We start from the raw sequence: 19,715 nt of genomic DNA on the forward strand, positions 1-19,715 counted from the left end.
CCCAGGGATACTGAGGGTCCCAGCAGGCATGCGGAGGGCAGGACAAGGTGCCCCCCAGCTGAAAGGGCTGGGAGCAAAGCACGGGACCCGCTAGGGAGAGCAGGCAGCCCCCAAACAGCCATTTCCCCTGCTGCAAAGTGCCTTGGTTCCTTTGATCCTGCTGATCGGGGTGCTCGCTGCATGGCTAGATGAAGGGTGCAGCCCCATTGTCTCCCTAGGGACCTGACAGGCTGCGCCCTGACAAATCCATTTGGAGCATTTGAGCAGACAGGGGCCAGCTGTTTGCTGCGAGCTGCCCTTCATCCATTCTGCCTCGCGCTGCTTGTAACCACTTTGCAAACAGCTGGCTCTTTCCCAGCTGCCATGGCAGGGGGCAGGTATCTTGCACTGGCGCAGATCAGGTTAGACCTGGGCCCCCCGTCACTGGCTTCTGGAGGCTGGAACATTTAGCATCAAGTTATTGCAGCAAGTTGGCTGTTCTCCTGCGGTATAACTCAGCCCTTGCTCACCTGAGCTCTGTGTGCATCACACAAGCCCAGACTGAGTCCTCAAAATAGGGTGGTCAACTGACTTAGGCTCCCTCTGCGGGGCTGAAAAGAGCATCTTAGTTCATTGGGCTTGGAGCATGAGCTATGAAACCCAGCGAAGGGGGCGGGTATCAGACCCCGAATGTCTACACTGCCAGTTTAGCCCTGCACATGAGCCTTGCAAGTTTGAGTCAGTCGACCCGGGCTCTGAGACTCACAGCCATGGGGATTTGTTTGCTGTGTAGATGTACCCTTTGTTAAGCTAAAGCTCCTTGACTCTGTCACGACAAGGCAGGTTTCTAATCCTTTAATCATTGTCATTGCTCTTCTCTGACCCCTCTCCAATTTATCAACATCCTTCTTCAATTGTGGGAGCTAGAACTGGACCCAGGATTCCAGCAAGGTCGCACCAAGGCCAAATAGAGAGGCCAAATAACCTCTCTGCTGTTACTCCAGATTCCCCTGTTTATACATCCCAGGATCGCATTAGCCCACAGGGAGCTCATCTTTGGCTGATTATCCACCATGACCTGCAAATTTTTGTCAGAGTCCCTGCTGCCCAGGATCGAGACCCCCACCCTGTAAGTGCGGCCTGCAGTCTTTGTTCCCAGATGTACACGTTTACATTTAGCTGCATTAAAACCCATATTCATTTGCATTACATTTAGCCATACTAAAATGTCTGAGGGTTCGTGAGGAACCCTCTCTACAGGGACAAATTTCAACTCAGCCAGACACAGCGCAGGCAGACACCTGTAATGCAGCCCTGATTGTAACAGGCCTCTTCTTCTGCTCCCCAGAGTCAGTAGCTGGATGGCCAGGGAGCTCACTGTGATAGCTAGAAGCTGGGGGGTGGCCGAGAAGAGAATCCCTTTCTGCTACATTCAGAGTTATTAAATATTAATAGTCAATTGTTGCTGAATTTCACAGTTTCAATGCGCCACTCAGGCTGTAAGAGGTACATCCGCGGCTCACTTCCACAAGTACGCATAGCCCTCATTAGTGCTAACGGGGGCTGGTTTTCTCGATCCCTTGATGTCAGGAGTCTGGTGGCCATGCAGAAGTGCCATAATTCCTCACCTGTGTGTCATAGCTCCTGTACCGGCAGCAGCCTGGGGGGAGATTCTCCCATCGTGTAAGCGGGTGGCAGCAGCGTGGGCTTTTGGAGCAAGAGAACCTGGATCCTATCCCCGCTGGCGATGGGGAAGCTCTGAGCAATTGCAGTGTGCAGCGTGGCGACAGCTCAGAACTCCTGGGTCACTGCAGTAATGCATTCACTCAGCGTTTCCTTAGCAAGAGCGGGCTATGCTAGCAATAGTGATTGATAATTCTCAGTGGCTGGCAGCCAAAGCCAGATGAATTAAGGTGGGGAATAAGGTGTGAATGTTTAACTATGAGGGTGATTAACCTTTGGAACAACTCAGTATGTGGGGGCAGTGATGGGGGGGGTATGTTCTCCACCACCGGCCCTGTCAGCTCACAGCTGGAGGACGTGCTAAAAGATATGCTCTAGATCAAAGTGGGATGGCGTGGAAGCAAACCAGGGCGTTGTGTCGGTCCAGGACTCCAGATGTCTGGGGATGGATCTGGCTTCCTCCAGACACGGGAGGAGTTTGGTAAGTCTCCAGCCTGGATTTCTGTCTGTCTCAGAATGCGGTAACCCTAAGGCAGCGCTGGGGGTGACACTGCCTATGGGGCATTCTGCAGCGCTGGCCCTTGCTGTGTGCCAGTCACCCCCTTGGCACTGAGTGGGGGCAAATCCCACCCACAGGGCATTCGCCTTGGTCCATGCTGGGCATCTCTCCATGCCTCTGTGCCAGGCTGCTCAGCTGTGTGCTGTTGAGACAGGCAGGCTCAGAGGAGAAGCTATGGCTGACAGCCCCCACACGTCAGTACCAGGAGGCTCAGGGGCCCCTCAGCTAGACTCTGAGCTCACTCACATGGGAGTCAGTGAAGTTGCTGCCTGTTTACACCAGTGTACATGAGATCAGGGTCTGGCCGTAGGACTTGGCCCCTAAGGGCAGCGAGGTGGCTGGCTGCCGGGGAGCTCTGCGGCTGCTTCAGGGCGGGGAATCCATTCTGGCTGATTTGGTTCCAGTGCCAGATCCCCAGCTGGGGTAAATCAGCAGCGCTTGCTGCTACGCTGCTCTATGCCAGCTGGGAAGCTGGCCATGCGTGCCTGGAGCCTGTCAAACGAGTGGATTTTACATGTCGAAAAATAAATCGATTTTTTTAAAGTGAGATGTAAACGCTAATTGTTCCCTCTGTGGGCCAGGGAAGCTCCCCAAGGAGGGACAGCTCACGGTTAATTTACCGTGACCATGTAGCATGCCCGTTGGTGCCCTGTTCTGGTCCAAGAGCGACTGCGGCATTAAATCATTCTCCTGCTTTTCCATCCCCATGAGCCCTGGTCGCATCTGTTCAGGGGAATTTTCACACTCGGCATTATTTGCATTCAAACCATGTTCAAGCAATGTCTAAATGCGGTTTTAAAAGGGAGCTGCTTGTCTGTGTGTGGAGTCGCCCGATGAATGGAGCAGAACCTTCCGAGCCAGGACTCCTGGGTTCTATTCCCAATATTGCCACAGACTTTGGACTCTGTGGGTGATAATGCTGTCCTGAGTTGCACATGTTCAGGTATTTAAAGTACTGATATATGCATGCTGTACAATTGTAATTCATTTCTGGCGTTGGCAGCTGATTACCTATGTGCATAGGCCCACTATTTGTAATTTATCCTTTTCTTTGTCCCCGATGTTTGGCTGCTAATAACATTCCTTCCAGTTTTAACAAAGATGTTTTCATTTCAGATCATGTGATGTCAAGAATACCAATCAGCTCATCTGTGTTATGATGAAGAGACACCAACACCGTAGCTGTCTTAAACCGGGCTATTTATATATATAAATGACACACAAAAACCCCACCAATAAAGGAACATTCAGGTTGCAAAGTCAAGCACTCAAAAGTTGGGAAAGGGCCAGAATTAAGGTTCCCCCGCCCCCCTCTCCTCACCAATCTGATCTCTGTTTCCTCCACTACCGTTTCCCAGTCCCCTCTTCTCCCCAGCTTCCAGTCTTAGCCTCCATCCCTAGTCCCAGTCTCCACCCCAGACCCTGGCTCACAGGGCCAGTTTACCATTTCCTTCCCCCATTCCACTCTCACCAGGCCCCTTGTCCCATCTACTCCTTTCCCTCCCAGCCTGTATTCAACTCAGGTGGCTTCCACCTCCACACTGCGGGACAGCAGGGAGCAGAGCGGGGCGGGGTGGGGGCCTGGGAGCACAGGAGAGTGAGCTCCGGGGCTGGATCATGCTCCGTCACCCTGTAAGGATGGCACATGCACGGTGCCCTCAGCGCTAGGGCTGTGGGAGGATGGAGCGTGCTCAGTCAAAACAGACTCATCGGAGATGTTAGCCGTGAAATTCTAAGAAGTCTCCACCGAGCATGTGTGAACTTGCAATTTTTCGAAGGCTTATATTGCTCTGATTTTGGTCGATTTTCACAGGGATGGCAAAAGGCATGTTCCTGACACAAAGGCCACCTCTTCTCCCTCCTCCCCCCTCCCCTCCAGCCAAATTTCAAGTCCCTGCTCCAAAGGAGAGGGGTGCTACAGCATTTTAAAGAAAAGGTGGCTAGTACATTTTTTTTAAAATGGCACACTAGCATATTGTGTTGCTGCCCTTGTTCTCAGACACAGCTGATCCATTTCAGCTGAAAAATTCCCAAACATTCAGCCCAAGGCAGGCACCCAGCCTGGCAAATTTCAGCCCAGCTAAAAGTTTGGCAAAATTATAAGCAACACAAGGTGTTAAGATGGGAAGAGTTGAAAACCGTAATTACAAGTACTGCTCCCAGATCCACCTATCATAAATGCCCTTCACACTCTGGGAGATTTCAGATCCTGATCTGGTTCTGGACTTTGCAAGATGTGCCCATTTCCAGTCTAAACAGGCATAAATGATTGTTGTTTGCTTGCCAATGACAACGTGCTTGGTGCTGTATATGAAACAGATCAGAAAGACATGTAGAGTCCCAAAGAATTACAATCTGTAGCCTGGTCTGTGCTCGTAGAATGATGCACTGCCGAGAATGGAGGGTCAGCTAGACCTAGGCTGACTGCAAAAGTAGAGAGAGCCAGACTGATTTGCACCAGTTCAGGAACTGTGTGCAACAGGATAGATCTGCTCCGGAGGGGGTGTGAAAAGAGCCCAGCCCAGCAGCCCTCTCTCTTACAAAAATCCCATTCAAGTCAGTGGGAGCTTAGCGTGAGAGAGGACTGGGGACCTGCTTTTACGCTCACTTAAGCTGCTGGAAAACCATATGAGTCCAAAAAGAACAGGAGGACTTGTGGCACCTTAGAGACTAACAAATTTATTTGAGCATAAGCTTTCGTGAGCTACAGCTCACTTCATCGGATGCATTCCAGTTTTCTATCCACGTAGGTGCTTGTCTGACCCCATTACCGTAGTATCTGAGCTCCCTACTGTCTTTAATGTATGTATCCTGACAATACCCCTGCAAGGCATTATCACCATTTTGCAGATGGGAAACTGAGGCACAGATACCACCCCCCCCCCTAAAAGGTCAGTCTGTGGCTGAGCCAGAAACAGAGCCCACATCTCCAAGCCAGTGCCCTGTGCACTAGCCCAGCCTTCCTCCCACCCCTGCTGCTTTAGTGACTCTGACCCAAAGCTTCCCGGCCAGAGCCCAGGAATCAAACTGCTTCAAAACCAAATCTGCCCTGGCACCCAGAGTGTTACAAAGAGCCGGATCCTCCTGCCGGGATCCGTGCCAGGCCCCTCCCCAGAGCAGCTCCCGCTGCCCTCACCCCATTCTCTGGCCAGCTCTCTGGCTCTCCCGGCACTGCCAGCTTTCAGCCACCAAGGAAGCGTTTGGTGGGCCTGGTGGCTGCACTGTGACTGGAGTCAGACTCCCCTGGGGGTCTCTGTGACTAATGGCAGCCATGGCCCCACACCAGACACAGGCCAGAGGGAGTGGGGGTGGGAGGGAGGGGCTGGGATGTTAGATGCATGTTATAGACACTCAGCTGTCTCCCTTGGCATCCCCCTCTACCCACCCCCCCATGTGTGTCCTTGTGTGTGATCTCCCCCTCCTTGTGTGTGTGTGATCTCCCCCATGTGTCTGAGCTTCCCCTCCCTGTGTGTGTGTGTGATCGCCCCACTCTGTGTGTGTCTCTCTGCTCTCTATGTGATTTCCCCCCCCCGTGTGTCCTTCTGTGTGTGTGACCTCCACCACCTGGTGTGTGTGTGTGATCTACCCACTCTGTGTGTGTGTATAATCTCCCCACTCTGTGTGTGTGTGTGTGTCTCCCTGCTCTGTGTGTGTGATCTCCCCACTCTGTGTGTGTGTGTCTCCCTGCTCCGTGTGTGTGTGTGTCTGTGTGATCTCCCCGCTCTGTGTGTCTCCCCGCTCTGTGTCTCTCCCCACTCTGTGTTTGTGTGTATGTGTGTGTGTGTCTCCCTGCTCTGTGACAGGTTTCAGAGTGGTAACCGAGTTAGAATTTGTTATGCTCAGATAAATTTGTTAGTCTCTAAGGTGCCACAAATACTCCTTGTTCTTTCTCCCTGCTCTGTGTGTGTGTGTGTGTGTGTCTCTGTGTGTGTTTTCTCCCTTCTCTCTGTGTGTGTTTTCTCTCCCTGCTGTGTGTGTGTGTCTCTCCCCATTCTGTGTATGTGTGTGTGTCTCCCTGCTCTGTGTGTGTTCGTGTGTGTGTCTCTCCCCACTCTGTGTCTCTCCCAGCTCCATATGTGTCTGTGTGTGTGTGTCTCGTCCCGCTCTGTGTGTGTATCTGTGTTTCTTTCCTTGCTTGGTGTGTGTGCGTCTCTCCCTGCTCTCTATGTGTGTTCGTGTGTCTCTCCCAGCTCCGTGTGTGTGTATGTGTGTGTGAGTCTCCCTGCTCCGTGTGTGTGTGTGTCTCTCCCGGCTCCGTGTGTGTGTGTGTGTGTGTGTCTCCCCGCTCCATGTGTGTCTGTGTGTGTGTGTCTCCCCGCTGTGTGTGTGTGTGGTGTGTCTCTCCCTGCTCCGCGTGAGTGTGTCTCCCGCTCTCTGTGTGTGTATCTCTCCCCGCTCCGTGTGTCTGTATCTCTCCCCGCTCTCTGTGTGTGTTTGTGTGTCTGTCACTCTTGTCTCCGTGTGTGTGTCTCCCCGCCCCGTGTGTGTCTGTGTGTGTATGTCTCTCCCCACTCTGTGTGTGTGTGTGCATGTGTATCTCTCCCCACTCCTTGTGTGTGTCTCTCCCCGCCCTGTGTGTGTCTCTGTGTGTGTGTCTCTCCCTGCTCTGTGTGTGTGTGTCTCCCCGCCCCGTGTGTGTCTTCCCATCCTGTGTGTGTGTGTGTGTGCGTGTCTCCCCGCTCTGTGTGTCTCTGTGTATGTGTCTCTCCCCACTATCTGTGTGTGTCACTCCCAGCTCCGTGTGTGTGTGTCTCCCTGCCCTGTGTGTGTGTGTGTGTATGTCTCCCCACCCCATGTGTATCTCTGTGTGTGTGTCCTCCCCCCTGTGTGTGTGTCACTCCCAGCTCCGTGTGTGTGTCCCCACTCTATGTGTGTGCGTGTCTCCCTGCCCTGTGTGTGTCTCTGTGTGTGTGTTTCTCTCCGCTCTCTGTGTGAGTCACTCCCAGCTCCGTGTGTATGTGTCTCCCTGCCCTGTGTGTGACTCTGTGTGTGTGTCTCCCCGCTCTGTGTGTGTGTCACTCCCAGCTCCGGGTGTATCTCTGTGTTTGTGTGTGTCTACCTGCCCCGTGTGTGTCTCTGTGTGTGTCACTCCCGGCTCTGTGTGCGTGTGTCTCCCCACCACGTGGGTGTGTGGGTGTGCGTGTCTTCCCGCCCCATGTGTGTGTATGTGTGCGTGTGTCTCCCCGCCCTGTGTGTGTGTCTCCCTGCCCCGTTTATGTGGGTGTGTGTCTCCCCGCCCCGTGTGTGTATGTGTGTGTGCGCGTGTGCTTCCCCACCCCTGTGTGTGTATGTGTGCGTGTGTCTCCCCTCATGTGTGTGTCTCCCCGCCCCGTGTATGTGTGTGTGCGTGTGTCTCCCTGCCCCGTGTATGTGTGTGTGTGTGCGTCTCCCTGCCCTTTGTGTGTGTGTCTCCCTGCCTCATGTGTGTGTGTCTCCCCGCCCCGTGTATGTGTGTGTGTGTGTCTCCCCGCCCTGTGTGTGTGTCTCCCCACCCTGTGTGTGTGTCTCCCTGCCCCGTGTGTGTGTGTGTGCGTGTATCTCCCCGCCCTGTGTGTGTATGTGTGTGTGTGTCTCCCCGCTCCGTGTGTGTGCGTGTGTCTCCCCACCCCATGTATGTGTGTGTGTGCGTGTGTCTCCCCACCCTGTGTGTGTGTCTCCCTGCCCCGTGTGTGTGCGTGTGTCTCCCTGCCCTGTGTGTGTATGTGTGTGTGCGTGTCTCCCCGCCCCGTGTATGTGTGTGTGTGCGTGTCTCCCCACCCTGTGTGTGTGTGTCTCCCCGCCCCGTGTGTGTGTGTGTGTGTGTCTCCCCGCCCTGTCTGTGTGTGTCTCCCCACCCTGTGTGTGTGTCTCCCTGCCCCGTGTGTGTGTGTGTGCATGTGTCTCCCCGCCCTGTGTGTGTATGTGTGTGTGCGTGTGTCTCCCCGCTCCGTGTGTGTGCCTGTGTCTCCCCGCCCCGTGTATGTGTGTGTGCGTGTGTGTGTGTCTCCCCACCCTGTGTGTGTGTGCGTGTGTCTCCCCAACCTGTGTGTGTATGTGTGTGTGTGCGTGTGTCTCCCCGCCCCGTGTATGTGTGTGTGTGCATGTCTCCCCACCCCGTGTATGTGTGTGTGTCTCCCCGCCCTGTGTGTGTGTGTCTCCCCACCCTGTGTGTGTGTCTCCCTGCCCTGTGTGTGTCTGTGTGTGTCTCCCCGCCCTGTGTGTGTATGTGTGTGTGCGTGTGTCTCCCCGCTCCGTGTGTGTGCGTGTGTCTCCCCGCCCCGTGTATGTGTGTGTGTGTCTCCCCACCCCGTGTGTGTGTGTGTCTCCCCGCCCCGTGTGTGTGTGCATGTGTCTCCCCGCCCCGTGTGTGTGTGTGTGTGTGTGCGTGTCTCCCCGCCCCGTGTGTGTGTCTCCCCGCCCCGTGTGTGCGTGTGTGTGTGTCTCCCCATCCCATGTATGTGTGTGTGTGTGTCTCCCCACCCTGTGTGTGTGTGTCTCCCTGCCCCGTGTGTGTGCGTGTGTCTCCCCGCCCTGTGTCTGTCTGTGTGTGTGTGCATGTCTCCCCACCCCGTGTATGTGTGTGTGTGTCTCCCCGCCCTGTGTGTGTGTGTCTCCCCTCCCCGTGTGTGTGCGTGTGTCTCCCCCCCTGTGTCTGTAGTGTTGTGTGTCGTGTGCTCCCCGCCCTGTGTATGTGTGTGTGTGCGTGTGTCTCCCCGCCCCGTGTGTGTGTGTCTCCCCCCCCCGTGTGTGCGTGTGTCTCCCCGCCCCGTGTATGTGTGTGTGTGTGTCTCCCCGCCCCGTGTATGTGTGTGTGTGTGTCTCCCCGCCCTGTGTGTGTGTCTCCCTGCCCCGTGTGTGTGTGTGCATGTGTCTCCCCGCCTTGTGTGTGTGTGTGTGTGTGCGTGTGTCTCCCCGCCCCGTGTGTGTGTGCGTGTGTCTCCCCCGCCCCGTGTGTGTATGTGTGTGCGTGTGTCTCCCCGCCCCGTGTGTGTGTGTGTCTCCCCGCCCCGTGTGTGTGTGCGTTGTGTCCTCCCCGGCCCCGTGTGTGTGTCTCCCCCCCGTGTGTGTGTGCGTGTCTCCCCGCCCCGTGTGTGTATGTGTGTGCGTGTGTCTCCCTGCCCCGTGTGTGTGTGTGTGCGTGTGTCTCCCCACCCCGTGTGTGTGTTTGTGTCTCCTCTCCCCGCCCCGTGTGTGGGTGTGTTGCGTGTGTCTCCCCGCCCCGTGTGTGTTGTGCTCCCCGCCCCGTGTGTGTGTGTGTCTCCCCGCCCCGTGTATGTGTGTGTATGCGTGCGTGTGTCTCCCCGCCCCGTGTGTGTGTGTGTGTCTCCCCCCCCCGTGTGTGTATGTGTGTGTGCGTGTGTCTCCCCGCCCCGTGTGTGTGTGTCTCCCCGCCCCGTGTGTGTGTGTGTCTGCGTGCGTGTGTCTCCCCACCCCGTGTGTGTGTGTGTGTCTCCCCGCCCCGTGTGTGTGCGTGTGTCTCCCTGCACCGTGTGTGTATGTGTGTGTGCGTGGTCTTCTCCCCGCCCCGTGTGTGTGTGTGGGGTGCGTGTGTCTCCCCCCCTGTGTATTGTGTGTGTGCGTGTGTCCCCCGCCCCGTGTGTGTATGTTGTGTGTGCGTGGTGTCTCCCCGCCCCGTGGTGTGTGTGTCTCCCCCCGCCCCGTGTTGGTGGTCTCCCCCCCAGCCCCGTGTATGTGTGTGTAGGCTTGCGTGTGTCTCCCCACCCGTGTGTTTGTGTGTGTCTCCCCTCCCCGTGTGTGGTGTGTCTCCCCGCCCCGTGTGTGTATGTGTGTGTGTGCTGTGTCTCCCCCCCCGTGTGTGTATGTGTGTGGGCGTGTGTCTCCACGCCCCGTGTGTGTGCGTGTGTCTCCCCGCCCCGTGTGTGTGTGTGTATGCGTGCGTGTGTCTCCCCACCCCCGTGTGTGTGTGCGTGGGTCTCCCCCCCCGTGTGTGGTTGTGTGTGCTGTGTCCTCCCCCCCGTTTGTGTGTTGTCCTCCCCGCCCCGTGTATGTGTGTGTATCTGGGCCTGGTGTCGCCCCCCCGCCCATGTGTGTGTGTGTCTCCCCCCCCGTGTGTGTGTTGTGTCTCCCCGCCCCGTGTATGTGTGTAGCGTGCGTGTGTCTCCCCGCCCCGTGTGTGTTGCGTGTCTCCCCGCTCGTGTGTGTTGTTATGTGTTTGCGTGTGTCTCCCCCGCCCCGTGTGTGTGGTGTTTGTGTGCGTGTTTTCTCCCCCCCCGTGTGTTGCGTGTGTCTCCTCTCCCCTCCCCGTGTGTGTAGTGTGTGTGCGTGTTAGTCTCCCTCCCCTGTGTGTGTGTGTGTGTCTCCCCCCCCGTGTGGTGTGTTCTCCCCCCGCCCCGTGATGTGTGTTATGCGTGCTGTGTCTCCCCACCCCGTGTGTGTGTGTGGTGTCTCCCCCCCCCCCTGTGTGTGTGTGTTCCCCCCGCCGTGTGTTTGGTGTGTGTGCGTGTGTCTCCCCGCCCCGTGTGTGTGTTGTCTCCCCGCCCCGTGTATGTGTGTATGCGTGCGTGTGTCTCCTCCCCCGGCCCGTGTGTATGTTGTCTCCCCCCCGTCCCGTGTGTGTGTGTCTCCCCACCCCGTGTGTGTGTGCGTGTGTCTCCCCGCCCTGTGTGTATGTGTGTGTGCGTGTGTCTCCCCGCCCCGTGTGTGTATGTGTGTGTGTGCGTGTGTCTCCCCGCCCCGTGTGTGTATTTGTGTGTGCGTGTGTCTCCCCGCCCCGTGGTGTTGTGGTGTCTCCCTCCCCGCCCCGTGTGTGTGTGTGTCTCCCCGCCCCGGGTATGTGTGTGTATGCGTGCGTGTGTCTCCCCACCCCGTGTGTGTGTGTGTCTCCCCGCCCCGTGTGTGTGTGCGTGTGTCTCCCTGCCCCGTGTGTGTATGTGTGTGTGTGTGTGTGTCTCCCCGCCCCGTGTGTGTGTGCGTGTGTCTCCCCCCCCGTGTGTGTTGTGTGTGTGGTGCGCGGTCTCCACCGCCGTGTTGTATGTGTTTTTGCGTGTGTTCCCCGCCCCGTGTGTGTGTGGTGTGTCTCCCGCCCCGTGTGGTTTGTGTCTCCCCGCCCCTGTATGTGTGTATCGTGCGTGTGTCTCCCCACCCCGTGTTTGGTTGTGTCCTCCCCGCCCCGTGTGTGTGTGTGTGTCTCCCCGCCCCGTGTGTGTGTGTGTCTCCCCGCCCCGGTTGTTATGTGTGTGTTGTGTTGTCTCCCCGCCCCGTGGTGTGTGTGGGTCTCCCCCCCGTGTGTTGTGTGTGTCTCCCCGCCCCGTGTGTGTTTGTCTCTCCCCGCCCCGTGTGTGTGCGCTGTGTCTCCCACCCCGTGGTTGGGTGCTCCCCGCCCCGTGTGTGTGCGTGTGTCTCCCCCCCCGTGTGTGTATGTGTGTGTGTGCGTGTGTCTCCCCGCCCGTGTGTGTGTGTCTTCTCCCGCCCCCGTGTGTATGTGTGTGTGGGTGTGGTCTCCCCCGCCCCTTGTGTGTGTCTCCCCGCCCCGTGTATGTGTGTGTATGCGTGCGTGTGTCTCCCCACCCCGTGTGTGTATGTGTGTGTGTGCGTGTGTCTCCCCGCCCCGTGTGTGTGTGTGTGTCTCCCCGCCCCGTGTGTGTGTGTGTCTCCCCGCCCCGTGTATGTGTGTGTATGCGTGCGTGTGTCTCCCCCCCCCGTGTGTGTGTGCTACCCCGCCCGTGTGTGTGTGTGTCCTCCCCGCCCCGTGTGTGTTGTGTGTCTCCCCCCCCGTGTGTGTGTGTGTGTGTGTGCGTGTGTCTCCCCGCCCCGTGTGTGTATGTGTGTGTGCGTGTGTCTCCCCGCCCCGTGTGTGTGTGTGTGTCTCCCCGCCCCGTGTGTGTGTGTGTATGCGTGCGTGTGTCTCCCCACCCCGTGTGGTGTTGGTGTCTCCCCGCCCCGTGTGTGTGTGGTGTCTCCCCCGCCCCGGTGTGTGTGCGTGTGTCTCCCCCGCCCGGTGTGTTGAGGTGTGCGTGCGTGTGTCTCCCCGCCCCGTGTGTGTGTGTGTGTCTCCCCGCCCCGTGTGTGTGTGCGTGTCTCCCCGCCCCGTGTGTGTGTGTGTCTCTCCCCGCCCCGTGTGTGTGCGTGTGTCTCCCCACCCCGTGTGTGTGTGTGTCTCCCCGCCCCGTGTTGTGTGCGTGTGTCTCCCCCCCCCTGTGTGTGTTGTGTTGTGTTTTCGTGTGTTTTCCCCGCCCCGTGTGTGTGTGTGTGTCTCTCCCCGCCCCGTGTGTGTATGTGTGTGTGCGTGTGTCTCCCCCGCCCCGTGTGTGTGTGTCTCCCCGCCCCGTGTATGTGTGTGTATGTGCGTGTTCTCCCCACCCCGTGTGTGTATGTGTGTGTGTGCGTGTGTCTCCCCGCCCCGTGTGTGTATGTGTGTGTGCGTGTGTCTCCCCGCCCCGTGTGTGTGTGTGTCTCCCCGCCCCGTGTGTGTGTGTGTCTCCCCGCCCCGTGTATGTGTGTGTATGCGTGCGTGTGTCTCCCCACCCCGTGTGTGTGTGTGTCTCCCCGCCCCGTGTGTGTGTGGTGTCTCCCGCCCCGTGTGGTGTGCGTGTGTCTCCCGCCCCGTGTGTGTATGTGTGTGTGTGTGTCTCCCCGCCCCGTGTGTGTGTGCGTGTGTCTCCCCGCCCAGTGTGTGTATGTGTGTGTGTGCGTGTGTCTCCCCGCCCCGTGTGTGTGTGTGTCTCTCCCCGCCCCGTGTGTGTATGTGTGTGTGCGTGTGTCTCCCCGCCCCGTGTGTGTGTGTGTGTCTCCCCGCCCCGTGTATGTGTGTGTATGCGTGCGGGGTGTCTCCCCACCCGTGTGTGTATGGTGTGGTGTGTGCGTGTGTCTCCCCGCCCCGTGTGTGTATGTGTGTGTGTGCGTGTGTCTCCCCGCCCCGTGTGTGTGTGTGTGTCTCCCCGCCCCGTGTGTGTGTGTGTCTCCCCGCCCCCGTGTATGTGTGTGTATGCGTGCGTGTGTCTCCCCACCCGTGTGTGTGTGTGTCTCCCCGCCCCGTGTGTGTGTGTGTCTCCCCGCCCCGTGTGTGTGTGCGTGTGTCTCCCCGCCCCGTGTGTGTATGTGTGTGTGTGCGTGTGTCTCCCCGCCCCGTGTGTGTGTGTGTCTCTCCCCGCCCCGTGTGTGTGTGTGTCTCTCCCCGCCCCGTGTGTGTGTGCGTGTGTCTCCCCGCCCCGTGTGTGTATGTGTGTGTGTCTCCCCGCCCCGTGTGTGTGTGCGTGTGTCTCCCCCGCCCCGTGTGTGTATGTGTGTGTGTGCGTGTGTCTCCCCGCCCCGTGTGTGTGTGTGTCTCTCCCCGCCCCGTGTGTGTGTGTCTCTCCCCGCTCCGCGTGTCTCCCCGCGTGTGCCCCTGCCCTTATATGGCCGGCCGGGGAGCCGCCGCGGAGCAAGCGGGCTCTCCTGGGGGTGGTGCTGAACGAACAGCTCCCCGCGGCGCCCGCCCACCCCGCGCCAGTCGGCGGCGAGCGCAGCCCGGGCCCCAGCGCCGCTGCTCGCGGGGTGCCTCGGCGCAGCCATGACCCAGGCCAGCCCCGCTCCAGCCGCCGCCGGATCCTCGCCCTCCGCCCGGGCAGCCCCGCCGGCCGCCCGCCGCGCCCCGGCCGCACCATGAAGCGGCAGAACGTGCGGACCTTGGCCCTCATCATCTGCACCTTCACCTACCTGCTGGTGGGCGCCGCCGTCTTCGACGCCCTGGAGTCGGAGGGGGAGACCTCGGAGCGGCGGCGGCTGGAGGAGAAGCAGCTGGAGCTGAGGGGCAAATACAACCTGAGCAGCGACGGGTACAAGGAGCTGGAGTGGGTGGTGCTCAAGCTCAAGCCCCACAAGGCCGGCGTGCAGTGGAAGTTCGCCGGCTCCTTCTACTTCGCCATCACCGTCATCACCACCATCGGTAAGGCCGGCGCGCCCATCCCCGTGGCGCCCGGGCCGCGGGCGGGCGGGCGGGCGGGGTCCCCCCCCTCGCCAGCGGCTTTTATGGAGGGGGGGGTGAGGTTATTGGCCGGCGAAAGGAGGCTGTGACTGCTTCTGCGTGGGGGGACCCCCTGTGACACCCGCCCCCCCCGCACACACACACTCTCCATCCCCTTTGAATCCCCGTCCTTAAAAGCCCGGGTTAGTTCGCTTTGCAGCGGGGTCGGGGAGGGATAGCTCGGTGGTTTGAGCGTTGGCCTGCTCAACCCAGGGTTGCGAGTTCAATCCTTGAGGGGGGGGCCCTTTAGGGATCTGGGGCGAAAACTGGGGATTGGTCCCGCTTGGAGCAGGGGGTGGGACTAGATGACCTCTTGAGGTCCCTTCCCACCCTGAGATTCTATGATTGGACCCCTTCGGAGTCAGCCCCAATCCTGGGCTACTTCCAATTCCCGGAGGTCTCCCCCCGGCAAAGCAGGAGTGCGGGCCGTGCTGGAGGGAAGTCGAGTTGATCGCAGGGGAGGCGGCGCGGGGTTTGGTTGATCTGGGTAATGAAGGCGTGGGGGGGGGATGATTAGCGGAGAAGAATTGGAAAGCGCCCGGCAGCCGCTTGTGGGGTGCGCTGAGGGCATGGGGCCGGCACAGACGGGAGCGTCCGAGCCACGCCGCTGGGCCTGACTTGGAGGGTTTGCAAACTCGGGTTTGCAAACTGCTGGCAACTGACTGTTCCTCCCAGAGAAGCGGTCGGGGACCCCCGGGAAACTCCACGCTGTGTTTTGCCCTGGGGCTGGTTTTTCTGCACGGTGACAACACACACAGAGACCCGCGCGCGCGCGCGCACTTATTTTGCAATTTGCAAGCGTGCCAAAAGGTGGTGGGGGGGGAGTTGTTTGCAAATTCGCCACTTGTTTTGCAATTCACCAAGGCATGAAAACAAAGGCGGGGGGGGAGGGGGTTCCACTCCCTGGGCTCGGCTTTTGTTGTTGTTGCTGGGGCGGCGGAGGATTCCTCCCTCGTGGGTGTTTTTAAAAGGTGTCATGTGGAAGCAGAAGCGATTCCCAGAGTGAGACCTCGCGCCCTCCCCCACCCGGGCATGGCTCTTTTCAGCCGGGGAAGTTAGCAGGCAAGAACCCCAACCCCCAGCTCAGCACTGATTTGGCCCAGTTGCTGCCGGACAGGTTTGAATGTGATCTCACGCCTGTTTTAGGCGCCTGTGTCGCCTTTTGACTCCCGTGCCGTTGCTCCTGAGGTACCGCAGCGTCAGTCAGAACAGAATCAGGTGCAAGACCGCTTCTGAACCAGATGCAAATTGGTGCAGTTTGATGCAGCGAGGAAGGGCCAATTCCAGCGTCCGGATTCATTTCTGACCCCCATTTTTACAACGGTGTGACTCCAGTCGAGTCATTCCTGATTTACACCCCTGCAAAAACTGGAGTAGAATCAGGTGCCAGGCGCCTGGGGTGTTAGTGAGCAAACTGGATCCAGAGCCGTTAACAAGTCCCTTCTGGATTCCCAAATTATGTTGCTGCAACCCAAGTCTAGTCTAGTCTAGTCTACTCTACTCTAAACCACTCTTTTTTAAAGACTCCATTGGCAGCTCTTTGTGATTTCCTGGGTTGAAGCAAATCTCCTTGTTGTGGGGTTGATTTAGGACATCCCTTTGGCTTAGGACGCTTCGTCTGCCCAGGTTGTCTTGGCTGCAGAACCTCATTAAGCGCCATTTGAAAATGACCTCACATTCTCTGCATTTGCCTTGTTGCACCGAGGGTTATTTCTGCAAATGGCTCCAAGGAGTTCGAAGATGATCATCCCTTAGAATAAAGCCACCTTGGCTGTCACTCGTGCCAGGGTCTTGTTTCGCTACCAAGCCCCATAAAAAAACAACCCACTTCTGATGTTTTCCCTCCCACTGATGTGGACTTTGATCTTCCTTTGGTCCCAGGAGGAGGGATTCGTGGCAGACACAGTGGCCCTGTCTGCCCTAGGGAAGTTGCCTGAGTGTCTTCCCCCCCTTTGGCTACCCCCTGCCGAACTCCACCAGCGTTAGCAGCCCCGTGAGCCCTGGTGTAGACAGGAAGCTGGTATTTCTAACCCTCTGTCATGGAATCCAGTTCAAAGCAGGATTCTTCGATGTGGTGTTAAAACCCCTGGAGGTGGCTGGTGGCTCCTAGCTCTGCTGACACTAGAGGAGGTGGGCTGGCATGCAGCCATCGTGCTGACAGGGACAGTGAGGTCAGACACGGGGCAGGCCTCAATCAGGAGCTGGAATAGCACCTGCTCTGGCTCCAAAGCAACCTGCCAGGGCACCTCAACCCTTAGCTACAGCGCCCCCTACTGGCCCAGTGCCACCCCCCATGCCAATGCCCTGCAGTCCTGACCCTCAGCCCCCCACTGTTCCAGTCCTGTACCCCTCCACACACACACCCTGAGGATGCCCCTTAGCCCTGCCCCAGCCTGTTGAGCGGGCAGCCAGTTGTCCCAAATCCTGCTAAGCTGTGTCGTGTTCTCCTCTGGAGCGGGAGCACACACGGATGGACTCACACTAATTATCAGCCCTGCATTTGGACTCCACGCTGCAGCTGCCTGAGCTCCTCCCTCCTGGCTGACTTCGTTCTTTCCTTCTCCCACTCCCCTCTTTCCCCCTGCCGGCCCCTTCCCTGCCCTCTTCTTCCTTCTCCTCATTCACCCCTCTCCACTAACACACATGCCCTCTGGGGGGTCTTTTCATCCTGGCTATGCAGGGGGTGGGGCAGGTGGAGAGCCAGGCTGGCTGATTTGTGGCTCAGCAAATATACTGGCCCCACCACGCTGAAGTGCAGCAGCCATGGGGCGGCTGGTGGCTTAGGGTGCCAGAGTGGCTCTGTTCCGATCCATGGGGTGGGGACAGGATCCCTCCTGTAGCAAGCCTGGCTATTCAGGGTTGGGTCCCATGTCTACTCTAGACAGTCTTTTCCTAGCGGTTTCCATCGTTACAATATCTAACCCTGGGGCAACCCAAGCCAAGGAGTTCGACGCACAGACCCCACAGGGCCATGACTTCCATCCAGTACCTCACAGGGCTGGGCGGCTCCTTCCTTCCGGAGGGCAACAGAAGCCAGGGTGCCCAGCATCTTGCAGGAAGCAGATGGTAGCTTGCAGCATGGGGCCTATAATTTGCATTAAACAGAACAGGTTGCAGCTGGCCTCCTCTTGGGTATGGAGGTACAGGCTGCAGCATGCACAGTGTTGCCTGGATCCAAGTGGCCAGGCATGTCTCGGCTCCCAGTGGAGCATTGCGTGCTGGGAACCATAGTCCTTACCGGCTGCACATCTGTGTTGTTCATCTGTGTGGTTAACACCCAGGGGCTGTGTTTAGCTGCCCATTGGCCTCCCCCTCTCCAGCCCATCCTGGAGATCTGGTGTCCTGCCATCCTCTCCCCTCATCCTCAGTACAGTGTCTACAGAGGTTTGACAAATCTGCCCATCTTCCCCCCACGACCGTCCTCCACTGTCTCAGCTGCCTGGTTTTCCGCTTTCCTCCTTGGCCAGCTGGGAATATGCTCCGGCAGCCTTTGACTGTTAGCAGGAGTCATCTGTGCAGCTGGGCGCTACATGCGTTCCCTCCTCCTCTAATTACCCTTTTAAATTGCTTACGTTTATTACCATTACTGATCTTGCAATCCGTTTCTCCCTACCAGGGAAACTTTCTGTAAACGCTCCACTGACAGCATCTGTTCCTTCCTGTGGTAGATTTCTTTTGCCTGACACATTTCTCTCTGGACCAGCATTTCATGTCCCTTGGAAATCAGCTTCCTGAAAAAAGAAAAGGAGTATTTGTGGCACCTTAGAGACTAACAAATTTATTAGAGCATAAGCTGAAGTGAACTGTAGCTCACGAAAGCTTATGCTCTAATAAATTTGTTAGTCTCTAAGGTGCCACAAGCACTCCTTTTCTTTTTGCGAATACAGACTAACACGGCTGCTACTCTGAAGCTTCCTAAAAGAATCAGCAGGAACCTGTGTGGCTTCGATAGGAATCATCGGATGGGAACCGATCCCAGGTCCCTCGGTTCCATGCCCTGTGCAGCACTCAGTGGCTCAGAGGAAGGTGCAAAGATCTCTGCAATGGATTGTTAGGGAGTAACCACTGGGAAAGTTTCTTCCTACCACACAATAGTGAGAGGTCCCGGCTTATGCCCTGAAGCGGGGAGGTTGATAACTAACCCTTCCAAATTCTTGGTTGTGTTTGAATTCTTCTAACTCTAGATGTTCTCAGTATCCACATAAATGCCCAATCCCTTGTTTACATCCTGCTAAGCATTTGGCCATAGTATTGTCCTATGGCAGTGGGTTCCACAGGCCAGCTCAGTGTTGTGCAAAAGTGTGTCCTTTGCTTTGTGTTGAACGTGCCATATTTTGGTTACTTTGAGAGCCCCTTGTTTTTGTGTTATGAGCCAAGGCAACTGGCAGTACTCATTCACTTCTCCTGTCCCGTTCATTATTTGGTATATATCATGTCTCCTCTTGTTCATCTCGGGTAAGATTTATGCTCACGAACCACTGAAATGCAGCCACCTCTGGGGTGGGGCACAGCAGCTGTTCAACAGTCACCTAGCTGTGCGGCACAGAGACCACTTGCCACCACTGAAACACAGCCACCTCTGGGGTGGGGCACAGCAGCTGTTCAACAGTCACCCAGCTGTGCTGCACAGAGACCACTTGCCACCACTGAAATGCAGCCACCTCTGGGTGTGGCACAGCAGGTTTTTTAAAGGGCTAAGACCAGCATTCTTTACACACCAAGAGCTCCCATTGAAGCCAGTTGGAGCTTTGTGTGCACCCAGAATACAGGCTAAGCTCTAAATAATGGTACACCATTATGGTAGCTGCACTATTGTTGAGGTTGAGTTGGTTTAAAACTGTTTGTGTGGCCCAATGGATCTGACACCAGACTGGGAGTCTGGAGAACCGAGCATTGTTTGGCTCTGCTACTGACTCACCGTGTGTCCTTCAGCAAGTCACTTTCCCCTTTCTGTGCCTCAGTTTCCCCACTTGTAATGTGGGGGTAATGACACTGAATAGAGGTGGTTGGAAGTCAGATGCTCTGCCATTTTGAATTTTGTTTTCTTTCCATACTGGAAGAAAACCAAAACATTTCAAAATTTCCCACAAAATGGAATTTCCGGAAAAAGAATTCATGTCAGGACAACTGACACATTTTGTTCTGTAAAAATCAAACAGCTTTGTTCTGATTATGACATTTAAAAACTGTATTATAATTTATAAACTCAAATCAAGTTTTAAAGAACAACCAGGTGCAATGTTCCATTCTGATCAGCTTGAAAGGGCATTGAGACATTCTGTTTCAATTTTTTTTTTTTCAAAATGAAACTGACCCATTCCCCTGGAAAGTTTTGGCTGCGATGAAATGGCATTTCCTGATGGAAAATCAGAAAATTTCCAGCCAGCTCCAACACTTACCCTTCTTTGAAAAACACTTTGAGATCGAGGGATGAAATCTGTACAGATGCTAAATTCTAGCCCAGTGCCATCCATTTACAGTGTTCTCAAAGAGTTAAGTGTGGCATACTGGGATTTGTAGTCTCATACCTTTAAGAATAATCATCGTCATCGA

At 56.8% G+C, this 19,715-nt stretch overlaps 1 protein-coding gene across 1 annotated transcript in view; it reads left to right on the forward strand.

Annotated features, from left to right (window-relative positions):
- Positions 1-13,519: 13,519 nt before the first annotated feature.
- Positions 13,520-19,715, forward strand: part of KCNK3 (potassium two pore domain channel subfamily K member 3) — a 96,034-nt gene continuing 89,838 nt past the window's right edge. Inside the window, exon 1 of the mRNA XM_038395046.2 lies at positions 13,520-14,084. Within this exon, the coding sequence (XP_038250974.1) occupies positions 13,802-14,084 (283 nt within the window). The 5' untranslated portion in view covers positions 13,520-13,801. The remainder of the gene's footprint in view (positions 14,085-19,715) is intronic.

This window comes from Dermochelys coriacea, chromosome 3, assembly GCF_009764565.3.
Source record: "Dermochelys coriacea isolate rDerCor1 chromosome 3, rDerCor1.pri.v4, whole genome shotgun sequence".
NCBI lineage: Eukaryota > Metazoa > Chordata > Testudines > Dermochelyidae > Dermochelys > Dermochelys coriacea.